Raw genomic sequence first — 20004 nt, forward strand, 5'->3', positions numbered from 1 at the left:
AATTGCAAATGTTTACAAATAAAACAATATTCATTCATTTTACTGAATTTTATCCAATCATAAGAAGGAAATAAACCAACGAAACTACCCGTGGAATATGCTCTGCGTTATTTACACACTTGTATTACGAAACAGCGTGGATTTACGGATTTTTTAATAAATATAAATAGAGTTTACATTTTGTAGGTCATACAAAAGTTGAAATCGATGGACCAGTACTAGATCACTTAGTATTGAGTGTGCTTGTAGATAAATGGTGTTCACCATTTTTGTTTGTGTTATTTTATAAAAGGAAACTTCATTGTATTTAATTTAATTGTTACATACATCCATTGCACATTTCAGACCCTAAAAAACGAACCTAAATTTTAATCAACTATGTTATGGATTTAAAAAAAAAGTGCACTTCGCGATAACGATATTTTAACATTTAGCTGAATGATTTGCAAACATTTAAACACATTGAAATGTTTGGTGAAACGGATGACTGGTTCGAAGTAGTGAAAAGGAGAGTTTGAGTATTTGAAGTCTAACGTGTTATTATATTAAAGTAATAGCATGGGATATAACGGAATGCAGTTGGTGTTTTTGGTTATTTTAGCCGGTAAGTTCTGCTATACTTTTTAAATACATGTTCACATTACATGCAATAGCATACGTAAAATTATATAGTATTAAAGATAACATATCACCTTGTTAATGATTAAGCTTAATTCGATCGCAGTTTTTTTTCACATGTTTTTAAATCGATAACTTTATTACGTTTTGTATTTCTTTAACACGCAACATGCATTCCTGCGTGATTATGAGAACAATTAAATTTGATAAACAGTAAACATATCGCTCTTGTATTGTTTATCATGTTGATATAAACATGCTATTCATCCAGCGTTTACATGCTATATAGCATCTAAGTAAATTCGGGTGTAATTTCAATATTAAATACAAGCTACTTTATCAGAATATATCCGTATAACACCAAGTAGAATCCATTTCTGTATTCAAAGGCTTTGAAAGAGGACTTCTTTTATGTAGCGTTAATATCCTTAACATTTCGGGAACTATTAGTAAAAATCACGTATTTATGCGCCTGAACACAGTGTGCGATATAGTTTTATTTTGTGTAAATGTACCTATTAAAAATAAAAATGTAATGGCAAAAAAGGTTTTCGATCTGTTTTAATCGTAACGAGGTATATCATAAAAGACATATTACATGATAATTGTATTCTTTTTCATTAATATATACTGTTATTTGCGATGAAATGGGGTTAATCTTTATTTTAAATGTGTTGTGTGACTAATGCTAATTGGGAGGTTCAACATTCCTTTCAATAAATTTAAACCACACACGCTTTACAATTACCGTTTACATGTAGCGAACTGAGCTTTAATCGTTTTGTTATTCATTTTAAGTTGGGTGTATTGTTTGGCATTGCTTAGGTTAAGGTGACCTCCCTTTAAAGCAAGAGTAAAGGTTGCTGAAAAGAAACAACTGTCCTGATTTATTTACTTATATTATTGTGTTTCAAGCGACTTAACTTTCGGCTTCGATTAACGGAATTCATCTGTTGTACAAACGTCGTTATTTTCTTATTAATTATTACATAAACTAACGAATAATGTCTAAATCAGATAATTTTGTTTCTGTAAATAACGTGCAATAATGTTTTTTTTATAAAAGGTATACACGTGAAATAAACAATTAAACAAAATACAAAATATACAAAAAATAATGTCTAAATTATCTAATTTTCATTTCGTCTATGACTAACATATAACTACGCAATTTAAAGTGGCCTTTTCACAGATTTTGGCATATTTTGAAGTTTGTCATTAAATGCTTTATATTGATAAATGTAAACATTGGATCTTAAAAGCTCCAGTTACAAATCAAGAATAAAATTAAAAAAGGGAAAAAAATAGCCGGTACCAGGGCTCGAACCAGTGACCCGCGAAGTCCTGGAGTTAGTCTGAAGTAAAAACGCATTAGCCCTCTCGGCTATTCAGCTGGGTATACATATTTAAGCATGTTATACCTTATATAAGCAATCTTCGTAGTTTCGTAAATTTAAACGACAACAACATAACTCTCCAAATTATTCAATCGTTTCGCGTTGCAACGCTTTATAATTTTTAGGTTTTCAAATCGTCAAAAGATACATATAATGGCTATATTGGACTATGGTAAATGTTCAGTAATACTGTTTCCTCACAAATATCATAACTAAAACGAAAATTTGCGAATCTGAAACAACTTTTATCAATTTTGTCAATTTACCAAACCGTGAAAAGATCCCTTTAAGTAATTTTCTACAACTCCTGTTTAACGGTATTTGCATTTCGTAGAAATTATCCTTACGTGTCTAAGTGAGCAATTTTACCCTTAATTACGAAAAGACGCGATATTTAATGTTATTTAAATTTAAAAAACTTGTGGCAAAAGTTGTTATTTTGTTCATAAAATTTAATACTTATATCTGTACTTTCTATCAAAGGTTTCTGCATCAACATAGATGAAATAGAATTGTGTTCCATTCAAAACGTTCAACCAGGTAGATATATTAAAATTGGATTGATTATGGTCAAAACGTGTATTTGTTTCCGTTTTGTACATTTAATTAGCTTTGTGATGTACTTTGATTATCTTTAAAATTTTAACCATAATAACTGATATACTATCCCTTGTATCGTATTGCAGATGTACAATTTTGCTATGAAAGCTCGGTTAAAGACAAAAGCATTGTCCATATTGGGAATGAAAAGTCACCCACATATGCAAATAACAACTGCTCCTGCACTATTACTCCAGTTACGTTGCAAGTCATGTTATCTGTCAATTGGAAGCCAACATCAGACGCTGCAAACATTAGTTTTGTTCATGATGGAACAACCATTGAAATACGCACGAGTTCTTCACGCCTAGTAACTGTTACAGGTATCGCGCAGGTCATTTATCAGACTAGTGATTTGGATTCTTTTACAGCAGCCTGTTTGGAATTAAACGGTAAGATTTCTCTAAAATTCGACTGAATTAGAAATGCGCGACGCTCACTTACCGGTATTGGTAAATCAACATACACGTGCTAAAGCCAAATAGCGCCACTTGTGTCGTTATGCTAAAAAATGATTGTAAACCAAGAAGAGCACAGTTTTATTAAAATCAAGAATATTCGTATGTGAAAACAGAATAATTTATGGAGAAACATCCATGTTTGCAACTGTTTTAATAAGTAACACTAAAACAGTAGAAAGTCGATAAAGTAACTGAGTTAGAAAGTTTCGTAAGCGCTCTTCTAATCCTATTTTCAATGTCGCTTATCTAAAAACGCATATTCACTTTATGCTTTGAATATTGTCGAAAAACAACACACACGTTTATTTAGCAATCTCCCCCAAAAATCATAATCATATAATAAGTGTAAATAATAACGGGATAACAATCACAAACTATAACGGTTAAAACCTTTTAAATTAGTTTCTTAAATTAGTTCCAATGAGTAATATATATGTAAAACAATCCTAACGTAACGTTGTTGTTTTCTTGCATTTAAAATATCATGATTTGACTTCGTATTTTTTTAAATAGTGGGACAGTTACCATTTATTAAAATGTGTTTAAAAGTGCCCAATCTTCACACAAAAAATACAATTAATTTACATATAAATAAATCAGCCAGTTACCAAATACATTATTAAGTATTGCCTAAGATCATGCAAATGTGCCCTTTTTATCAAATTCACGGAACACAAAAATGTCTTTCTTTATTCAAACGACGAGAAACTCTCTCAATCAAACAAGCTTTAATGTGCTTAGCATGATCTAAATGATTCAATCTGAACGCATCGGACAGTGGGCTACACCACACCGTCTCTCTGATGTACGAAGGCGGCCGTCATATTGGATTTGGAACTACTTTTGAAAACAAGATGGCGGCCCCACGGTTTCAAACCTGACGTAAAGAAGAAACATTAAAATGTGTTGTTTGTAGCTCGTCTGTTTCAAGATTACATTCTTTAAATAATATTAAGTGTAAATCTGTGAATTCCCACAACATAATTACACTTGTTTAAATGGAAAGTTTCCAGTATTGACATTGAGTACTCCTATAGTATTAATTATCAATAATGACTTCATGTAGTCAATATAAATTGCTGCAATAGTCTTTTGATGATTTCTGTTTTGGCAGACTCTTGGCTCAGATTTATTCTGAACGCGAATAATTTCAGCTATCCTACAAATATGAGGTCGATACATATATACATCGGTAGATTACGTCTAATTATTTGGACTATGACATTAAGTTAATTTTAAATTTTCATGTTTTGGTAAATTCGCGACTTTCCAGTTTAGCGCCCCTAGCGGTCAGGAGGTGATTTCAAAACAAAGATGGCTGCCTATGGGGTCATGACCCATATGATATGAAAGCATTGAAAAGCGATAAATATACATTAAATTCACAACGTAAACATAATCAAAGGAGAAACAAACACAACAAAGGTAAATATATTTGTTTCTGCAGTTTTTTCTTAATGCCAGCTGATAATATCAAGTCCTTACATCAAAATTGACGTGCGCTGTGTTGAAAAGACTTGGTGGGGTAATGTAAACACATTGATATCTACGTACATTGAAATGAGGTAGATTTAGGCTGAAAATAGCGTCCAAATAAAATGTTATATGTAAAAATATTAATATTAAATAAATGTGAATCCTCATTGATAGATGACAATCATTTTTAAATGAAATTCCAGTATCGACTATCATATGTGAACAGTATGTCATGAATGCATTCTTTGACTTTATTAAAATCAGGGAAACACTAAAACATGTAAAGTCTGTGTGGTCGTCTGAATATAAAACGCTTCGTGTTGAGTATTGAATACTGCTTAAGCCGGTGCTAGTGGTAAGAGATGTTTAACCTTCTATTGCCTCCCTCTCATGAATGGATATGATAAAACTGAGTCGCAATTTTTTTACTTTCATTTTTGGTTTGGTTGCTCTCAAAGGATAAGCATTTCCAGATTTTTTTTTTTTAATTTTTTTTTCCATTTATGATAGGCCCCAAAAAATAAATTGATTGTTTCCGCTTTCCAGACCAACCGAATTTTTTTCTCCGGGCCCTTAAGTTTAACATTGAAAATGGCAATAACAGTGTCTGTTATGTTTATTTTTCAGATGCCTCATCATTGCTGTGTGCCGTTGTGTACTAGTGACTCTAGAGTGAAATCCTCGCAGGATCTTTCTTTCCATTCATTTCCCAAGGATGAAAGTTTGAAACAGAAATGGGTAAAGAACATTCGAAGAGACATTGGTAAGAACTTTAATTTGAACAAGCATACAAGGATATGTTCAGCTCATTTTGAGGGAACTTGTTATGAAGTGGCTGTGCCAGGACAAGTGCGTAGAAGGTTGAAAAAAGACGCTCTGCCCAGCCCCACAATATTTTCATGGGTCACGCCAAAAATTCCACGTAGAAAGCTATTCAGGGACAAAACACCTAAGACGCTGAAAGTGACAGAAAGTGGTCAAAGGTGTGTCTCTGGCAGTTCATTCATGATAGATCATTCATACTCTGGACCAAGTGACAATATGGACTATGTCATTGATGACTGTGACATACAGGATGTTTCTCCTTCGCCAGATACCTTGAACACTAGTAAGCAATCTTCATCTACAGATGACAGCCTTCAAGACATTGAAGCAGACCCTTCACCACACAAAGAGGACCTCTTCAAGCAGCACAAAGCCCTGCTGCATGCAAGATCTAAAGAAAAGTTTACGATTGTGCGGTTCTGTTCTTCTGATAGTGACATCAGATATTACACAGGCTTCCCTTCATACACAGCTATGTGTGCTTTCTTTCACTTCCTTCAGCCTGAATGTAACTTTTTGTACTATGTTGGTTCGGAAAATACTTCTCAAGGTAAAGCGTATGAGTTTGTGTCGAAGAGGGGGCCATCCAGATCTCTGTCTCCCCTAGAGGAACTTTTTCTCACATTGGTCCGCCTTCGAAAAGGTCTTCCAGAGAAAGTAATTGCAGACTTGTATAACTTATCTGAAGGACATATTTCGAAGATTGTGAATACCTGGATTCTTTTCCTGTTTGACAGGTTAAGGTGCCTACCAATTTGGCCGTCCCACAAACAGGTGCGAAAAACAATGCCCATTTCATTCCGGACTGATTACCCTGACACACGAGTCATTATTGACTGTACAGAGATATTCATTGAACAGCCGTCAGCATCAGTGTGCCAAAGGGAAACATTTAGCTCCTATAAACACCATAACACTGCCAAAGGACTCGTGGGTATAGCACCCAGTGGCCAAATTACTTTCATCTCAAGTTTATATGCGGGTAGATGCAGTGACAAAAAAATTGTAAGGCACTGTGGCTTATACGATATTCTGGAGGAGGGAGATTCAGTCATGGCCGACAAAGGTTTTGATATTGAAGAGGATTTGAAGGAGAGAAACCTATCGTTAACAATCCCCCCGTTTCTTGAGAACCAGGCTCAGTTCACCTCCCAACAGCTTGCGGCGACAAGGAACATAGCCGCAGTACGAGTGCATGTGGAACGAGCAATAAGAAAGGTGAAAGAATTTGAAATACTCAGACACACAGTCCCAATATCACTTTGCCCAATGTTGGAAAAAATTTGGACGGTTTGTGCTCACTTGGCCAATTTCACTGGTAGCTTATTTAAGAATAAATAAAAAGGTCCTCTTTGTGGTTCTGTCAGAAAACTTGTTTGAACAGTTACAATTTACAATGGCTTTTGTGGCACGCTAGATGGGAAGCCGGCCTTTGTGATTTTGCAGAAACTGAACAAGTGTTATTTCATATGTGTGTTCAGTATTAAATATTGTGTTAAAGTGTAAATATAATTATAGTAAGATTACTGAAGAAAAAAAAACAATATCATTGAAAATTTAATACAGAAAACTGTGAAAAGTCCTGAATTCATATGTTTATATTTTATTTTAACCCTTTTAGTGCTGGAACCAAACTTTAATGGCCTTTACTTTTTACAGTTTGGATCCTGATCAGATGCCACTAAATGATATTTTGATAGTGTTTTTTGAAAGAAAGTTAAAATGATATTTTTAGAAATTCAGCAGATAGTTAAAATTATATTTTTAGAAATTCAGCAGACGACATATTTCCCAGCATTTACAGTGTTAACCATTTGGACACGACTGTCAGATTAATGTGAAATATCAAGAAATGATTTCCATAATTTTTATTTTTGTCAGCATGCAAACCTGAAATTTCCCTGAAAATTGGCTCCTAATATGGATATGAACTAAATACTTAGTTAATGCACCTTGAATCACTTTCAATTTCATACATGTATAGAATAACATAGTCCATGATGGAACTAGAATCAGGATTTTTCAAATAATTATTGACTCTATATTGATATATCTTATAATAAAGTTATAAAACATACATGTCTGGTCCTCTATTTCATATTCTACTGCATTTGATATATTATCCTATTTATAGGCTATAAGACTGATTTGGAAAATACACAACATAGTTATAATATTAAAATTAAAATGTTGCCTAAACCCTTACTGCATAAGAACCTGTAAAAAAATTTAGTGACTTATTGATCTGCTGGCAATATTAGATAATGCACACTTAAAACTGCAGGTGGCCACTGTAATCCCAATCAATGCCAATAAACAAGGGGTCATAGATCCCCTAGTGACTGTGTAGACGAGAGTTGATCAGCTGGATATTGCTTAAGGCCATGTGCCATATGAAGGATGTCCCATAATTTATGACACCTTTTTATCCATTGTTGCCAAGGACTTCCCATAGTTACAAAGAATTTTGCAAGATGTTTATATGCAGATTTGTTATTCTGTATCATCTATATAGTGCTGATGAAACACTGAGTGTATGAATGTTTGGTCACATCACTTTTTTTTTAGTCATTATCATTCATCTTTATGGAATAGAAATTAAAGAGTTTAGAATGTCATTTAAGAAATGAAATAATGAATTGTCATAATATTATGAAGTCCAAACTAATGTTTATAATTTGAGATATAAATTAAATTATATATAGCTATAGCTCTACTTCAGAAAATACTTGTAATTAAATTTGATATTTAATATTTATATATCTTTTCCTAATGTTTGTGTTAATTTGAGATAGCAACATTTATTACTGCTATTCTTCAGAAGAACCAAAAAATGACCTTGAATATGAAGATTTATTTTAATCTGCAGACAATTGTTTTTTCCTAATCAATTGTCCTTGTTATTTATTAAAGCTAAACCTCTGTTAAAATATTAGGTCATCTCTTGATTTTGATTATTTATAAATGATGCTTATTTTTAGTGCTTTTATTTGTTGATATATTTAAATAATAATGTTATTCCTCAAATGTGTATAGAACGCTTAATAAAATTTTTACATAGTACATTTGTTGTATATCTAATTGGTTTTTGAAAAGGTCCATGAGCCTTCTCAAACGAGTGCTTGGTGGAATCAATCCTCTCGGTGCAAAAATGAGGAAGCGATCAAGATCCATTTGGTAATGAATGAAGTCATTGAAGTTAAACTTGAAAATTAACTTAGTGTATAGAACTTATCGGAAGCCAAAGATCGTTTGTTTTTCAAATCATATAGAACCTGTAACTGTAGAAATTCAGCAGACACCATTTATACCAGACATTATATCTAAGACGAGAATGGTCACTCTTCATTCATGTTTATCAAAAGTAAAAACAGAAGTAAACTTTACACTTTTAATTCATGAATTTCCATATGGAAACATTCAAAATACATATCAACATATTATACACATAATGAGCAAGCATGAGACAGCAGTTTTTTAACCACATTTACCCTTTCAGTGCGGGAACCGAATTTTGAAGGCCTTTGCAAACAGTTTGGATCCAGATGAGACGCCACAGAACGTGGCGTCTTATCAGGATCCAAACTGTTTGCTATTCTGATAATATTCTTTGAAAAAAATCGAAGAAAATGCTAATTTTAGAAATTCAGCAGACGACATTTTAGCAGACGGCAAATTTCCCAGCATGCAAAGGGTTAAATTAAGATGACTTGTGAACTAGAACTTTACTAAACTGAAAACACATTTTGTCATGCTGATATATATGCCATTTGTATTCAAACAGTTAAAATACATATGATATAAACATATATTACAGATCTATAAAAGTACATTTTTACAATTTTTATACAAGGCAGTTTTTTTTAACCACAACATTTCAAACATGCAGTATTATTCCGACTAACTCCACTCAATTAAAGACCATTTTCACTGTAAGGAGAGCTGTGTAATTCCTGACGTAAAGTAATGAGCCATATCACAGGAAAAGGGACCTTACGGAGATTACGTAAAGTTTGAATATAGTTCAGCCTTTGCTTAAAAGTGCAGTCTGATAAGGATTCAACATCTATTCTTTACTGGATGAATAGCAAACTGGATTCAGAACGGACTGAGATTTTCTATCTGGTTTCAATCTACTTAAGGTACCTTTTCCTGTAACACGACTCAAATAATACACTAATATAAAAGGAATGCATCTAATAACATAGACTGACACTACAGAAAGCATTAAGAAACAAAGTGTGGCAGTAACTTGTTGAACCATATGTCTGACAGCTTAGGCAACATGACAATGTTGAAGAAGTGTTGGTCCCTTTCCACACAAACTATCATAATGTCATCAGGGGGAACAAACACAACCAGGTCACATGTTTCGATACCACAAATATTTAACTGTCCTTGAATCTGAAAGTAATAGTCATGCTTTTCATGTAGCTTGACTCTGTCATTGTCTTTTTTCAAATAGAATGATCTATTATTTATCTGTTTCTGGATTGAAGTTTTTCTATAAAACAAACTGTATGGACATTTCACTTCTACCAACTTCATGACCCTATCTTCTGTCAGAACTATTCGGTCAGGACTTGCACCAAGAAATGGAATGTTTGGATTCACTACCAGACCTACAGCACTGTCTGTAACATTTGTCTGTTGTGCATATTTAGCAAACGCAACATTCTCATACATGATCCCATGTTTTACACTGCGACTTGTGAAGTGCACCTTTTTTTGGTCAAATGTTTTACATGGATCAGTTGTTGACTTCATTCTACAAAATGTTCCAAATGTAGAAGATGTTATTCTGTACTCGCGCTCAGAAAACCACTTAGCATTTTTGCTTTGCATCCGTGTTTGTTTTTCAATGTTTTTAGACATCTTAATGTCACAGGTGATAAGTCCTTCATAGAATGTCTTCTCATTTTCGCTGAATTCATGGCAAGTTTTGCTGAAGGTACTGGTTGTTTCTTGTAATCGCTCAAAGAGCATGTCATTCAAGTCACTTGCATCACTTTGGGCTTTTGGTAACACTGGCTCACAGTTGTTGCTCCTTAATGTTTCTATAACTGGCAATTTCAGCCCACCAGTGTCATACAATTTAACAAGTTTTTCAATCTGTGTACTTGACACAGCTTTTGCAAAGTGCGGTACAGGATTGTGATATTTCACTGTAGAACACAATTCTCTCTTTGCCACTTTGAAAGGGTCATGTTTCACAAAGTTAATGTCACTAAACAAAAGTGGTTCGTCAGAAATGGGTTTTCGCACATGCCACATTTGTAATTTATCTGTACAAGTTTGGATGTCTGGAATTTTCTCCACTCCTTGTCTATGGAGGTCAATTATCAAGTACACAATGGCCACAACATGTTTGCACTGTCCATCATTACCAGCAGGACAGGTGCAAGTTGCCCACTTCATGGAGGTACCACCATTTTTCAGACACAAATGGACATGGTAGTCCTTATCCTTCATAGAAGTGACAGCGACACCCTTAAAAAATATATATTTTCCGGATTCGGATTTCACGCAACTTAGTTTTGATACTTTGCCTTCTCGAAAAAGGTTGTATCCCTCAATTCTATGTCGTTTTGTCTTGACTTTCTCATCCAAGACCTTCTCGTCGATATCGGTGACATAGAAATCTTGACCCCAGCCGTTCTTTGGGGCAATTCTTCCTTGGAAAGCCAGTAAAGCTGTAATAAATAAATTTAACTAATTAAAGTACTTTGTTCAAGTTAAATGCTTACAGAGACTTTGTATATGTATAAGTTGCTGGTAAATAATTTTGAAGATAGAATCTAAATATTACAGAATTTGGCACCTGCGAAGACTGCATTTTGAATCTTGAAAAAAACTAGTTACAACTTTTTCATTATTAGTTTTTGCTTGGTATGGCTAATTTGCAAAAGAAGTTGCCAAGTGAATGAAATATGACCAGTGCTACATGAAATCCAACAATGAATGCTTTGATCCACACTGTCTCATCAAGATTCACATTGTCAAAAACATACATAATAATATAGGCTTTCACATAACGAGACTCCTTTAGTTGTTGTACCAATCATCTGAGCGAAAGTGACCAGATTTTGACTTTATAGCTACATGATTTATAATATGTACAACTAATAATACTGCCTGTTTTTTTGGCTTTAAATCATGCAATATACACTGTACAGGAGTATCTGCTTTATCTATACTGAAGCACTAATCCCAATAGGCACATGCATTCCTTGTCTATAATATTAAATGTTATTATAATATAATCTGCGTCACAGGAAAATGGACTTAGCGTGAGTGTTAATAGTTTCGATCCCGATCAGCTTGTGTCTTTAAGTGCAAGCTGATAAGGATCCAAACCGTACACTATTCTGTCAGTACTTCTAAAGATGCTAAGCTAACATTTTAAAACCGATCTATTTTCAAAATATATTTAAACACTTCACAGAAAATGTTTACCTTTGCGAGTCAATGTTGGATTTTCATTCATGATCTCTATACAACCAGGGCAGTTCCATGAAGACAAATAACCAGCCTCGTCTTCATCCATGTCAACACAACGTGGGTGAAACCAACCATCGCAGAAGTCACATTCAACCATCATTTCATTCTCGTCATTCTTCTGTCGGCACAGACAATACAGCTGAACATCTTTAGTAGAGCCGTCCCCGAGCTTACGTTTCTTCGACATTTTAGATCCTGCAAAAAGAATAACAATTTATGCGACTCCACACTCTGGCTCATTTGTTTTCAGACAAATACATACAATACTATTTTTTACTTGACTATGGCTTGTCTTGACAGAGAATCAAATTGGTAACCTTTGGCACTTGATGGGTGAACACTACCTCTGCCATTACACTGGTAATATCATTGTAACACACTGACAGTGACTAATTGCTGTGTGACACTATTATATGTTCTATCTAGATTTTAAACACACATGCAACTTATCAAATACTTTCGGACACTGAAATAGTCCTGTTACAGCATTTACAGTTGCACTGACTCAACCTAAGAGGCTTAGTGGTATGAATGCACTTCATCCTGTGTGTTGATGGGATTACTTTAAAATAATGATTGATTGATTTATGGTGGTAAACATTCATATTATTGTTAAAGTTCACTTATTAAATATTTTTACGCTGTTTCAAACATAAATTTAACACTTCAATGTATTAACTACCGATATGTAATGTATTTACATTACCCCACCCGCTCTTTTCAACACAGCGCACCGATGCCTACCGTCAATTTTGATTATACTAAATAGATGTAATCAGCTGACTATAAAAGAATAATTGAAGAAACAATCATATTTACCTTGTAGATGAGTTTAATTCTTTTTTGATGGTGTTTAGCGAACGACTTTACTGTATATATATCGATTGTCAATGTCTTCATATCATATGGGTTATGACCCCATAGGCAGCCATCTTTGATTTGATATCACCTGCTAACCGCTAGGGGGCGCTAAACTGGAAAGGGGCGAATTGAGAAAATTTAAAACTATGTTTCAGATTCGCATATTTTGGTTTTAGTTATGATATTTGCAAGGAAACAGTAATACTGAACATTAACCATGCTCTAAAATAGCCATTATATGCATCTTTTGACGATTTAAAAGCCTGAAAATTATACAGCGTTGCAACGCGAAACGATTGAATACTTTGGAGAAATCTGTTGTTGTCCTTATATTTTGTGAAGCTATAAAGAATGCTTATATATAGTATAAGATACATCCTTCATTCAATAAGCACGGATGTTTGAGTAGTCTAAATGGTAGACTTTAAATCCAGGACTCTAGGGGTCATTGGTTCTAGCCCTGATGAGGGCTACTTTTTTTCCTTATTTTAATTCTATTCTAGATTTTTAACTGGCACCTTTAAATTGACTGTTTTCGTTATCATTTGTGACACTACAAGGATTGCTTACATAAAGTATAAAATACATCACTCATTGTATACGCATGGAAGGCTGAGTGGTCTAAGCGGTAGACTTTTACTCCAGGACTCAATGGTTCTAGCCAAGTTGAGGGTTACTTTTTTATTTTATTTTATTTAATTCTTGTGTTGTATTGGAGCTTTTTAGATCGAATGTTTACATTTATCAATATTGCATTTAATGACACAAATAATTTTGGAGAGTTCTTTTTGATTGTTTGATTGTGTGATATTTCAAGGAATGCTTATACATGTATAAAGTATAAAATCAACCACTGACTATGGAAGCACTGATGGCCCATTGGTTTAAGCGCTTGACTTTTACTCCAAGGGTCAGTGGATTGAGCTCAGTTAAGGAAGACTTCCATTCTTTTTTTCAGCATAGCTGTTTAACGTCACTTTTGACCTTAGTTTACCTTTAATCATGACCAGTCAAATTCATATAAAAATTCCCGCCAGTAGGTCCCAAATGATTACATCCGAATTGTACATTAGCTAATAATACAAAAATCACTGTAAACAATGGATGCATATCATTTGAACAGAAATATGAATATATTTTAAAGAACATGTACATGTTTATTACAATAAATTAAAAACATGATAAAAAACATTCTCTAAACATTACACCGAAACGTTTTTCCTTAGTTTAAGAAGCATTATAGCATTAATCACATGTCTCTAAAATGAAAAGAAGCTATTGTTTACATGCCGTAACGCTCACACTGAACACTACAAAAACACACACACAAAGTGTAGCAAAGGTACACAAAGTCAAACACATGCTGCAAGGTCCAATAAACCCACTGTACCTCTTGGATTGCCTTTGTTATACCTTGCCTGGAATTATATCAAAACTACTGTAGACCAAATAAAAACAGTTATTAATGTTAAAATCTTTGTTTCTCCTAAATATATTCCCCTAATAGTCTTAAATTTATTAAATAAAGGATACACTGGTTAACTTATTTGTGTTTTTATCTGACTTTACTTGTCTTTGTAGCCTTTGCTAGACTGTGTGTGTCTTTGCAGTGTTTAGTGAGACCCACTCTTATCTATAGTAAACAGCATAGTTAAACATGTCAATGTATCAAGTCAAAAAAAGTAATAATTTACACTAGTGTTAGTCTAATGAAAGATTTAGTTCACTGATATATTAATTAAATGTGTTATTACTATTAATCACTTCAAGTGGCATAATAATCAATCAGTTGTGTATTGCGCATCAGACCCAAGAAAGAATCGACGCTTGCTGAAGAACTTTTTATTTCAAGATGGTGAGCATAATTAATTGTAGATTTCACCAAGCGCTTATTATATCTAGTTCTGCGGGTTTTCAATGTACATAACATCAATAGCTTTTGCTGCCATTTTGTTTATCGGATGCAATTTAGTTCAAACACCCATACGCCAAACGATTGACTGCCCACAATGTTTACCTAATTCTTGATTATGGACATTTTATGAGCAAATTATCGCCTTATATAATTGTGTTGTTACCAGTGCAGCAAGTGCCCCTTTTTTTCAACAACGATATGTTAAGTCATTGAAACTTTTAAATTGTTTTCTGTTGAGTTCAGTAACAATGTTTATATGTGAATATCTAGAATATTATATATATATTGTTAAGTGTTTTTTTTTATTAAGCTAAACTTTTCAGTACATGATACTTTCTTGAAGAAATTTTGATGAAATAATCCCAGAACTTTCCAAGCATATGTTCTGTGTACATCTTTTTCTCTTCATCTGTTTCTTTTACATTTAAAATACTAGTTGGAAACTGTGTAGAGCTATGATTGTCCCAATTTTGTACATGATCTGATGAACATGACCATTCCAAAACTCTATTTTACTGTCTGTTCATGTCAATCTACTATCTAGTCAATTAATATTTCTGTGTTTTTTGTTTAAACTATTTGGGATTATTTTGATGCATGTTACATCAATTAAAAAGTGTTATTTCTTACAGTACAAGTAATCAAACATTTTATCTTGTAAAATGTTGCAACTCGGCCCAGTTTGTATATAAAGTTCATTGAACATTATATAGATCTTAATAGTTAGTGCAGCCCAAAATGTCATATTTAGATATTCTCATTATTTGCTACTTAATTGCTAGCATAAGAAACATACCATTGTAGTTATTTGAATATTTGTTTCGATTTTGTTGTTGCAGTTTCTTACCGCCTCACTGTCACATGTACCAACACATGTACTCACAGATGTAAATAAGCAAACACATTTTCAACAAGTTGTTGGGTTATATGTCCAGATGTTTATGGGGATCAATTATCTATTGAAATAAAAAAGGCATTTAATTGTTTCTATAACAAAAAAAGTGGTTTTAAATAATCTTTTTCTGATTTCAGGTTCAGTGTTTGTGGAAAAACATGAGTTTCTGATCGAGAGTAGCTTTAAAGGCGAGCCCTTATGATACATGTCATTATCAATGTGACAGTTGCCTTAAAAAATTGATGGAGAATAAATTGTTTTTAAAAAGCTTAAAAAGTTTATTTACACATTTTGTGTCAAGACTTAATAAAACAATTAATATAGTTGACAGAAATAATTGTAACCAATATTATTGCTGTTAATTGGAACATCCTTATAGTGTAAGCAAACACACCTTTCTATATGGAAAGGAAATCCAGGTTCAAATCCTGGTGGGGATCCCATATTAGCAGCAACTTAGATTGTGTTCATATTGATTATACAAACAATACTTTTTGTTGTCAAAGTGTGTTGTATTTAATATGCAAATAAAATTTTCAATGTTTTTTGATAATTTTCTCTATCTCACACACACTTACGCAGTAATTTTGTTTTGTTTTACTTCATGTTATGTATCATTCTTATTAGGGCACCATTATTAGGTTCACAAGATATCAGATGTCAAAAACAAAGGCCCATAATTATGTCCTGGCAATTTATCATAATTATAAAACTTATACTTTGAAAAGAAAAGGGTTCTTCTTTGTTTCTACTACAGAATCAAATAAAAACGTTATTTTTCGTACTATATTACAAAATCAGAATATACGCCGAATATCTTTTTAGCTCTACTTGCCAAGGACCAGCAGGGCTTATGTCATGGTCCTGTGTTTGCTGTGTGTGCGTGCGTCCGTCTGCGCGTTAACTTTTCCTTTAAACATCTTTTATCTTTAACATGAAGTACAAAAAACAAGTTCCAAATTTTAATTGTTTTTGTCCACTAAAAATCCAGATTGAGAAAGAAATAGCCCTCAGTAATGACACATTACAAATCTTTGAACAAAAATGGAATCGGATAAAATTCTCATAATGTTTGTCCACTTATATACATTTTACTCTAATGTTAGTTTATCTTTCTAAAATATTTGTGTATATTTTTTTCAATCTTATAAGATCATTGTGAATATACAACAAAACACACAGTCCATTATGCTTTCTTCCCACTTTATACAACTCATCATTTTTCATAACTGTTCTTCTGTTGTTCTTTTCTTTTCTCTTTAAAAAAAAACAACACCTATCACAAACAACCAAAGAAAAACCATATTTACCCAGTTTTTTTGGTTTTTGTCTTAATCTTAAGGAAACCCAAAAAAAGTATATATATTAGAATATCTTGTATAGTACATGTCTGAACTTTATTGCTTTGTACAATCACTTTGTTGTATGATCATATACATGTATACATTGTAAGTACTATATTCAATTAAACAAAAAATGTAAAAAAAAAAATAAATAAAAATAATTATAAAACTTTTACTTTGAAAAGAAAAGGGTTCTTCTTTGTTTCTACCACAGAATCAAATAAAATTGTTATTTTTCGTACTATATTACAAAATCAGGATATACGCCGAATATCTTTTAGGCTCCACAGGTCAAAGACAAGCCGGGCTTATGTCATGGTCCTGTGTTTGTCGCGCGTGTGTCCGTCTGCGCGTTAACTTTTCCTTTAAACATCTCCTAAACTACAGGTCCAATTCTGATGAAATTTCTCAGGAATGTTCCTGGGTGAACCTCTTTCAAATTTGTTCAAATTATGCCCCTGGGGTCAAATTTGACCCTGCCCCAGGGGTCACAAAATTGAAAATTTGCTTATATAAGGTCTATTTTGTGAAAACTTTCAAAATCTTATTGTCCATAACCATTGAGCCTAGGGCTATCTAATTTTGTATGTAGAGACATCTAATAGTCCTCTACCAAATTTGTTCAAATTATGCGCCTGGGGTCAAATTTGACTCTGCCCCGGGGGTCACAAAATTGAACATATGCTTATATAAGGCCTATTTTGTGAAAACTTCAAAAATTCTTGTCCATAATCATAGGGCTTAGGGCTACCAAATTTGGTATGTAGTGACATCTAAAATAAACCTCTACCAAAATTGTTCAAATGATGCCTCTGGGGTCAACTTGGACCCTTCCCCGAGGGGTCTCAAAATTGAATTAACGCTTATAAAGCACCTATTTTGTGGTATCTTTAAAAATCTTCTTGTCGAAAACCATTTGGACTATGGCTACCAAATTTGGTATGCAGTAGCATCTTATAGTCTTCTACCAACTTTGTTCAAATAATGCCCTTTGGGTCAAATATGACCCTGACCACCGGGTCACAAAATTGAACATTATATACGCTTATATCTTGCTTATTTTGTGAAAACTTTAAAAATATTCTTGTCCTTAACTCTAGGACCTAGGGCTACCACATTTTGTATGTAGTGAGATATAGTAGTCCTCTACAAAATTTGCTCACATTTTGCCCCTGGGGTTAAATGTGACCAGGGGGTCACAAAAGTGTACATGTGCTTAAATAGGGCCTATATTTAAGTATTTGCACATGCCGAGAATACTTGTTTCAGCCTTTTTTTCAGCAGTGGAGAGATACAGGGCCATCATGGCCCTCTTGTTTAATAATTAAGACTATAAATGGTTTAAAGTTTGTGTTTGACGTGCTTGCATCTGGAAAGCAGAACTGTTTAGGCATAAATGACTACCCTTTTTTTGTTAGAATCAACATTGATGCATTATTACTTAAGCAAAGTTGAACTCTTTAAAAACTCAATGACTGGGGGACTGAATTTTTCATGTTTGTTGCTTATAATTTACTGAGTATATAAATGTTTATGGCGAACAAATGCCATCTCTCTTTACAGGGAGATGGTGTTTTTTCATAAATATCCAGGTTATTTTGTATAAATAAGACCACATAACATATTTATATAGTATAAAATGAATTCTGAGCTATACATCTATGATGATGCCATTATGTGTTTCGCTGTAAAAAAAAATACAGAGAAAAAAGACTACAGGTGCATGTCACAAGAGTTGTTAAAGGGCATTTTGACAGTATTGCCCCGGACTTTTGCCCATCTTGAAGGATAATCTTATAAAAAACTGATTCTTGGTTTAGCGTGCATTATAAGGGGATGGAGGAGCTTTTAATGGTGCCTTTTAAAAAAGTTGTTTCATATTGTGGAAAATTGAGTTTTAAAATGTTTACACGATGCCTTAAATAAGTCAAATTCCAACAATGTCTTTGGTTTTTCAATTAAAAACAAGAGATGTGTTTGTCAGAAACACAATACCCCCTATTGCGCCGCTTTAAAGCCATATATTTGACCTTTAAGGATTACCTTGACCTTTCACCACTCAAAATGTGCAGCTACTTGAGATACACATGCATGCCAAATATCAAGTTGCTATCTTCAATATTGCAAAGTTAGGGCAATGTTAAAGTTTTCAGACGGAAGGACAGACAGACAGACTGACGGACAGTTCAAAAACTATATGCCACCCTACCGGGGGCATAAAAAACTGTATTCTTAATTTGTTTATCGGTGTTATTGGTGTCTCCACAGTATTGGAATAACCAATTTACTCTTAAGGCTAAAACAAGGCTGATCCATTATATTCACCACAAGGTTCATTAAAATGCTTACTGGGTCAAACATGCGGCATGGGGATACGCGTCGGCCTCTGCCGTGCCACTTCTAGTTACAATTGTTGCCTGCACAGTTGACCATATTAAGTGTTTTGGTTGCCCAGCTAAAGAGTATCGGCCTGGCCAGAATAACAGCATCTGAAATTAAGTTGCCTAGGCTAAAATATAAAAAATATCTGCCGGAAGTACTGTATGGTTGCCATCATCAAATGCACAGAAAGAATTGTTTTTCAAATTCAATCAAGCTCTCCACTTATTCCATCCTGCGAAACCCTTTAGGTGTCTCAATACTGGTAATAGTAAACCCCACTGAGAGCCATATGGCTTTTGTCTGTATACAGTTTGTGACAGCTTGGCTTGTCACTATAATAATGTTGTTTTTTTTGGGGGGATCTAAGTGGATTTTACTATTTCTTATATTACACCGAAGAGTTTTCCCTGTACCACTGTACAGTGTTGTACGATTGTTTATGGTATAGAACCTAAACATATGGATAAAATCTCAAAGTTTGTCGCCCTGCAGAACATCCGCAATGTTGTACCGATAATTAATGCAATTTAAGAAATACTGGTTCTTTAAGTTTGAATAATGGTGTTGTTTACACTTCAAGAAACAACTAATTGGCTTTCTAAACATTTAATTAACATTTGAATATTTTGTATGTAATGACAACTAATGTTTAACAATAACAGAAACAAATATTCTATTATATTACTCCTCAGAGATATTGGTCCTTCTATATCTATATTATCAGTTAATT

The 20004-nt window shown here is 33.5% G+C and overlaps 1 protein-coding gene across 1 annotated transcript; it reads right to left on the reverse strand.

Moving 5' to 3' along the window:
* Positions 1–8754: 8754 nt before the first annotated feature.
* On the reverse strand, positions 8755–12868 carry LOC127850119 (uncharacterized). Its single transcript, XM_052382905.1, has 3 exons — positions 12698–12868; positions 11834–12073; positions 8755–11070 (listed from the first exon to the last, which is right to left on the reverse strand). Exons 2-3 carry the CDS (start codon positions 12063–12065, stop codon positions 9605–9607), a joined length of 1698 nt encoding a protein of 565 aa, XP_052238865.1. The 5' UTR covers positions 12066–12073; positions 12698–12868; the 3' UTR covers positions 8755–9604.
* Between the last annotated feature and the right edge of the window lie 7136 nt (positions 12869–20004).

This window comes from Dreissena polymorpha, chromosome 11 (assembly GCF_020536995.1).
Source record: "Dreissena polymorpha isolate Duluth1 chromosome 11, UMN_Dpol_1.0, whole genome shotgun sequence".
In the NCBI taxonomy this organism is placed as follows: domain Eukaryota; kingdom Metazoa; phylum Mollusca; class Bivalvia; order Myida; family Dreissenidae; genus Dreissena; species Dreissena polymorpha.

What these genes read in the sequence shown, in the direction of transcription:
- LOC127850119 (XM_052382905.1), bottom strand. Translation starts at nt 12,065, where the DNA reads ATGTCGAAGAAACGTAAGCTCGGGGACGGCTCTACTAAAGATGTTCAG. An exon ending in TCCAACATTGACTCGCAAAG is followed by an intron (nt 11,071 to 11,833) that starts GTAAACATTTTC and finishes TATTTATTACAG; the next exon opens with CTTTACTGGCTTTCCAAGGA.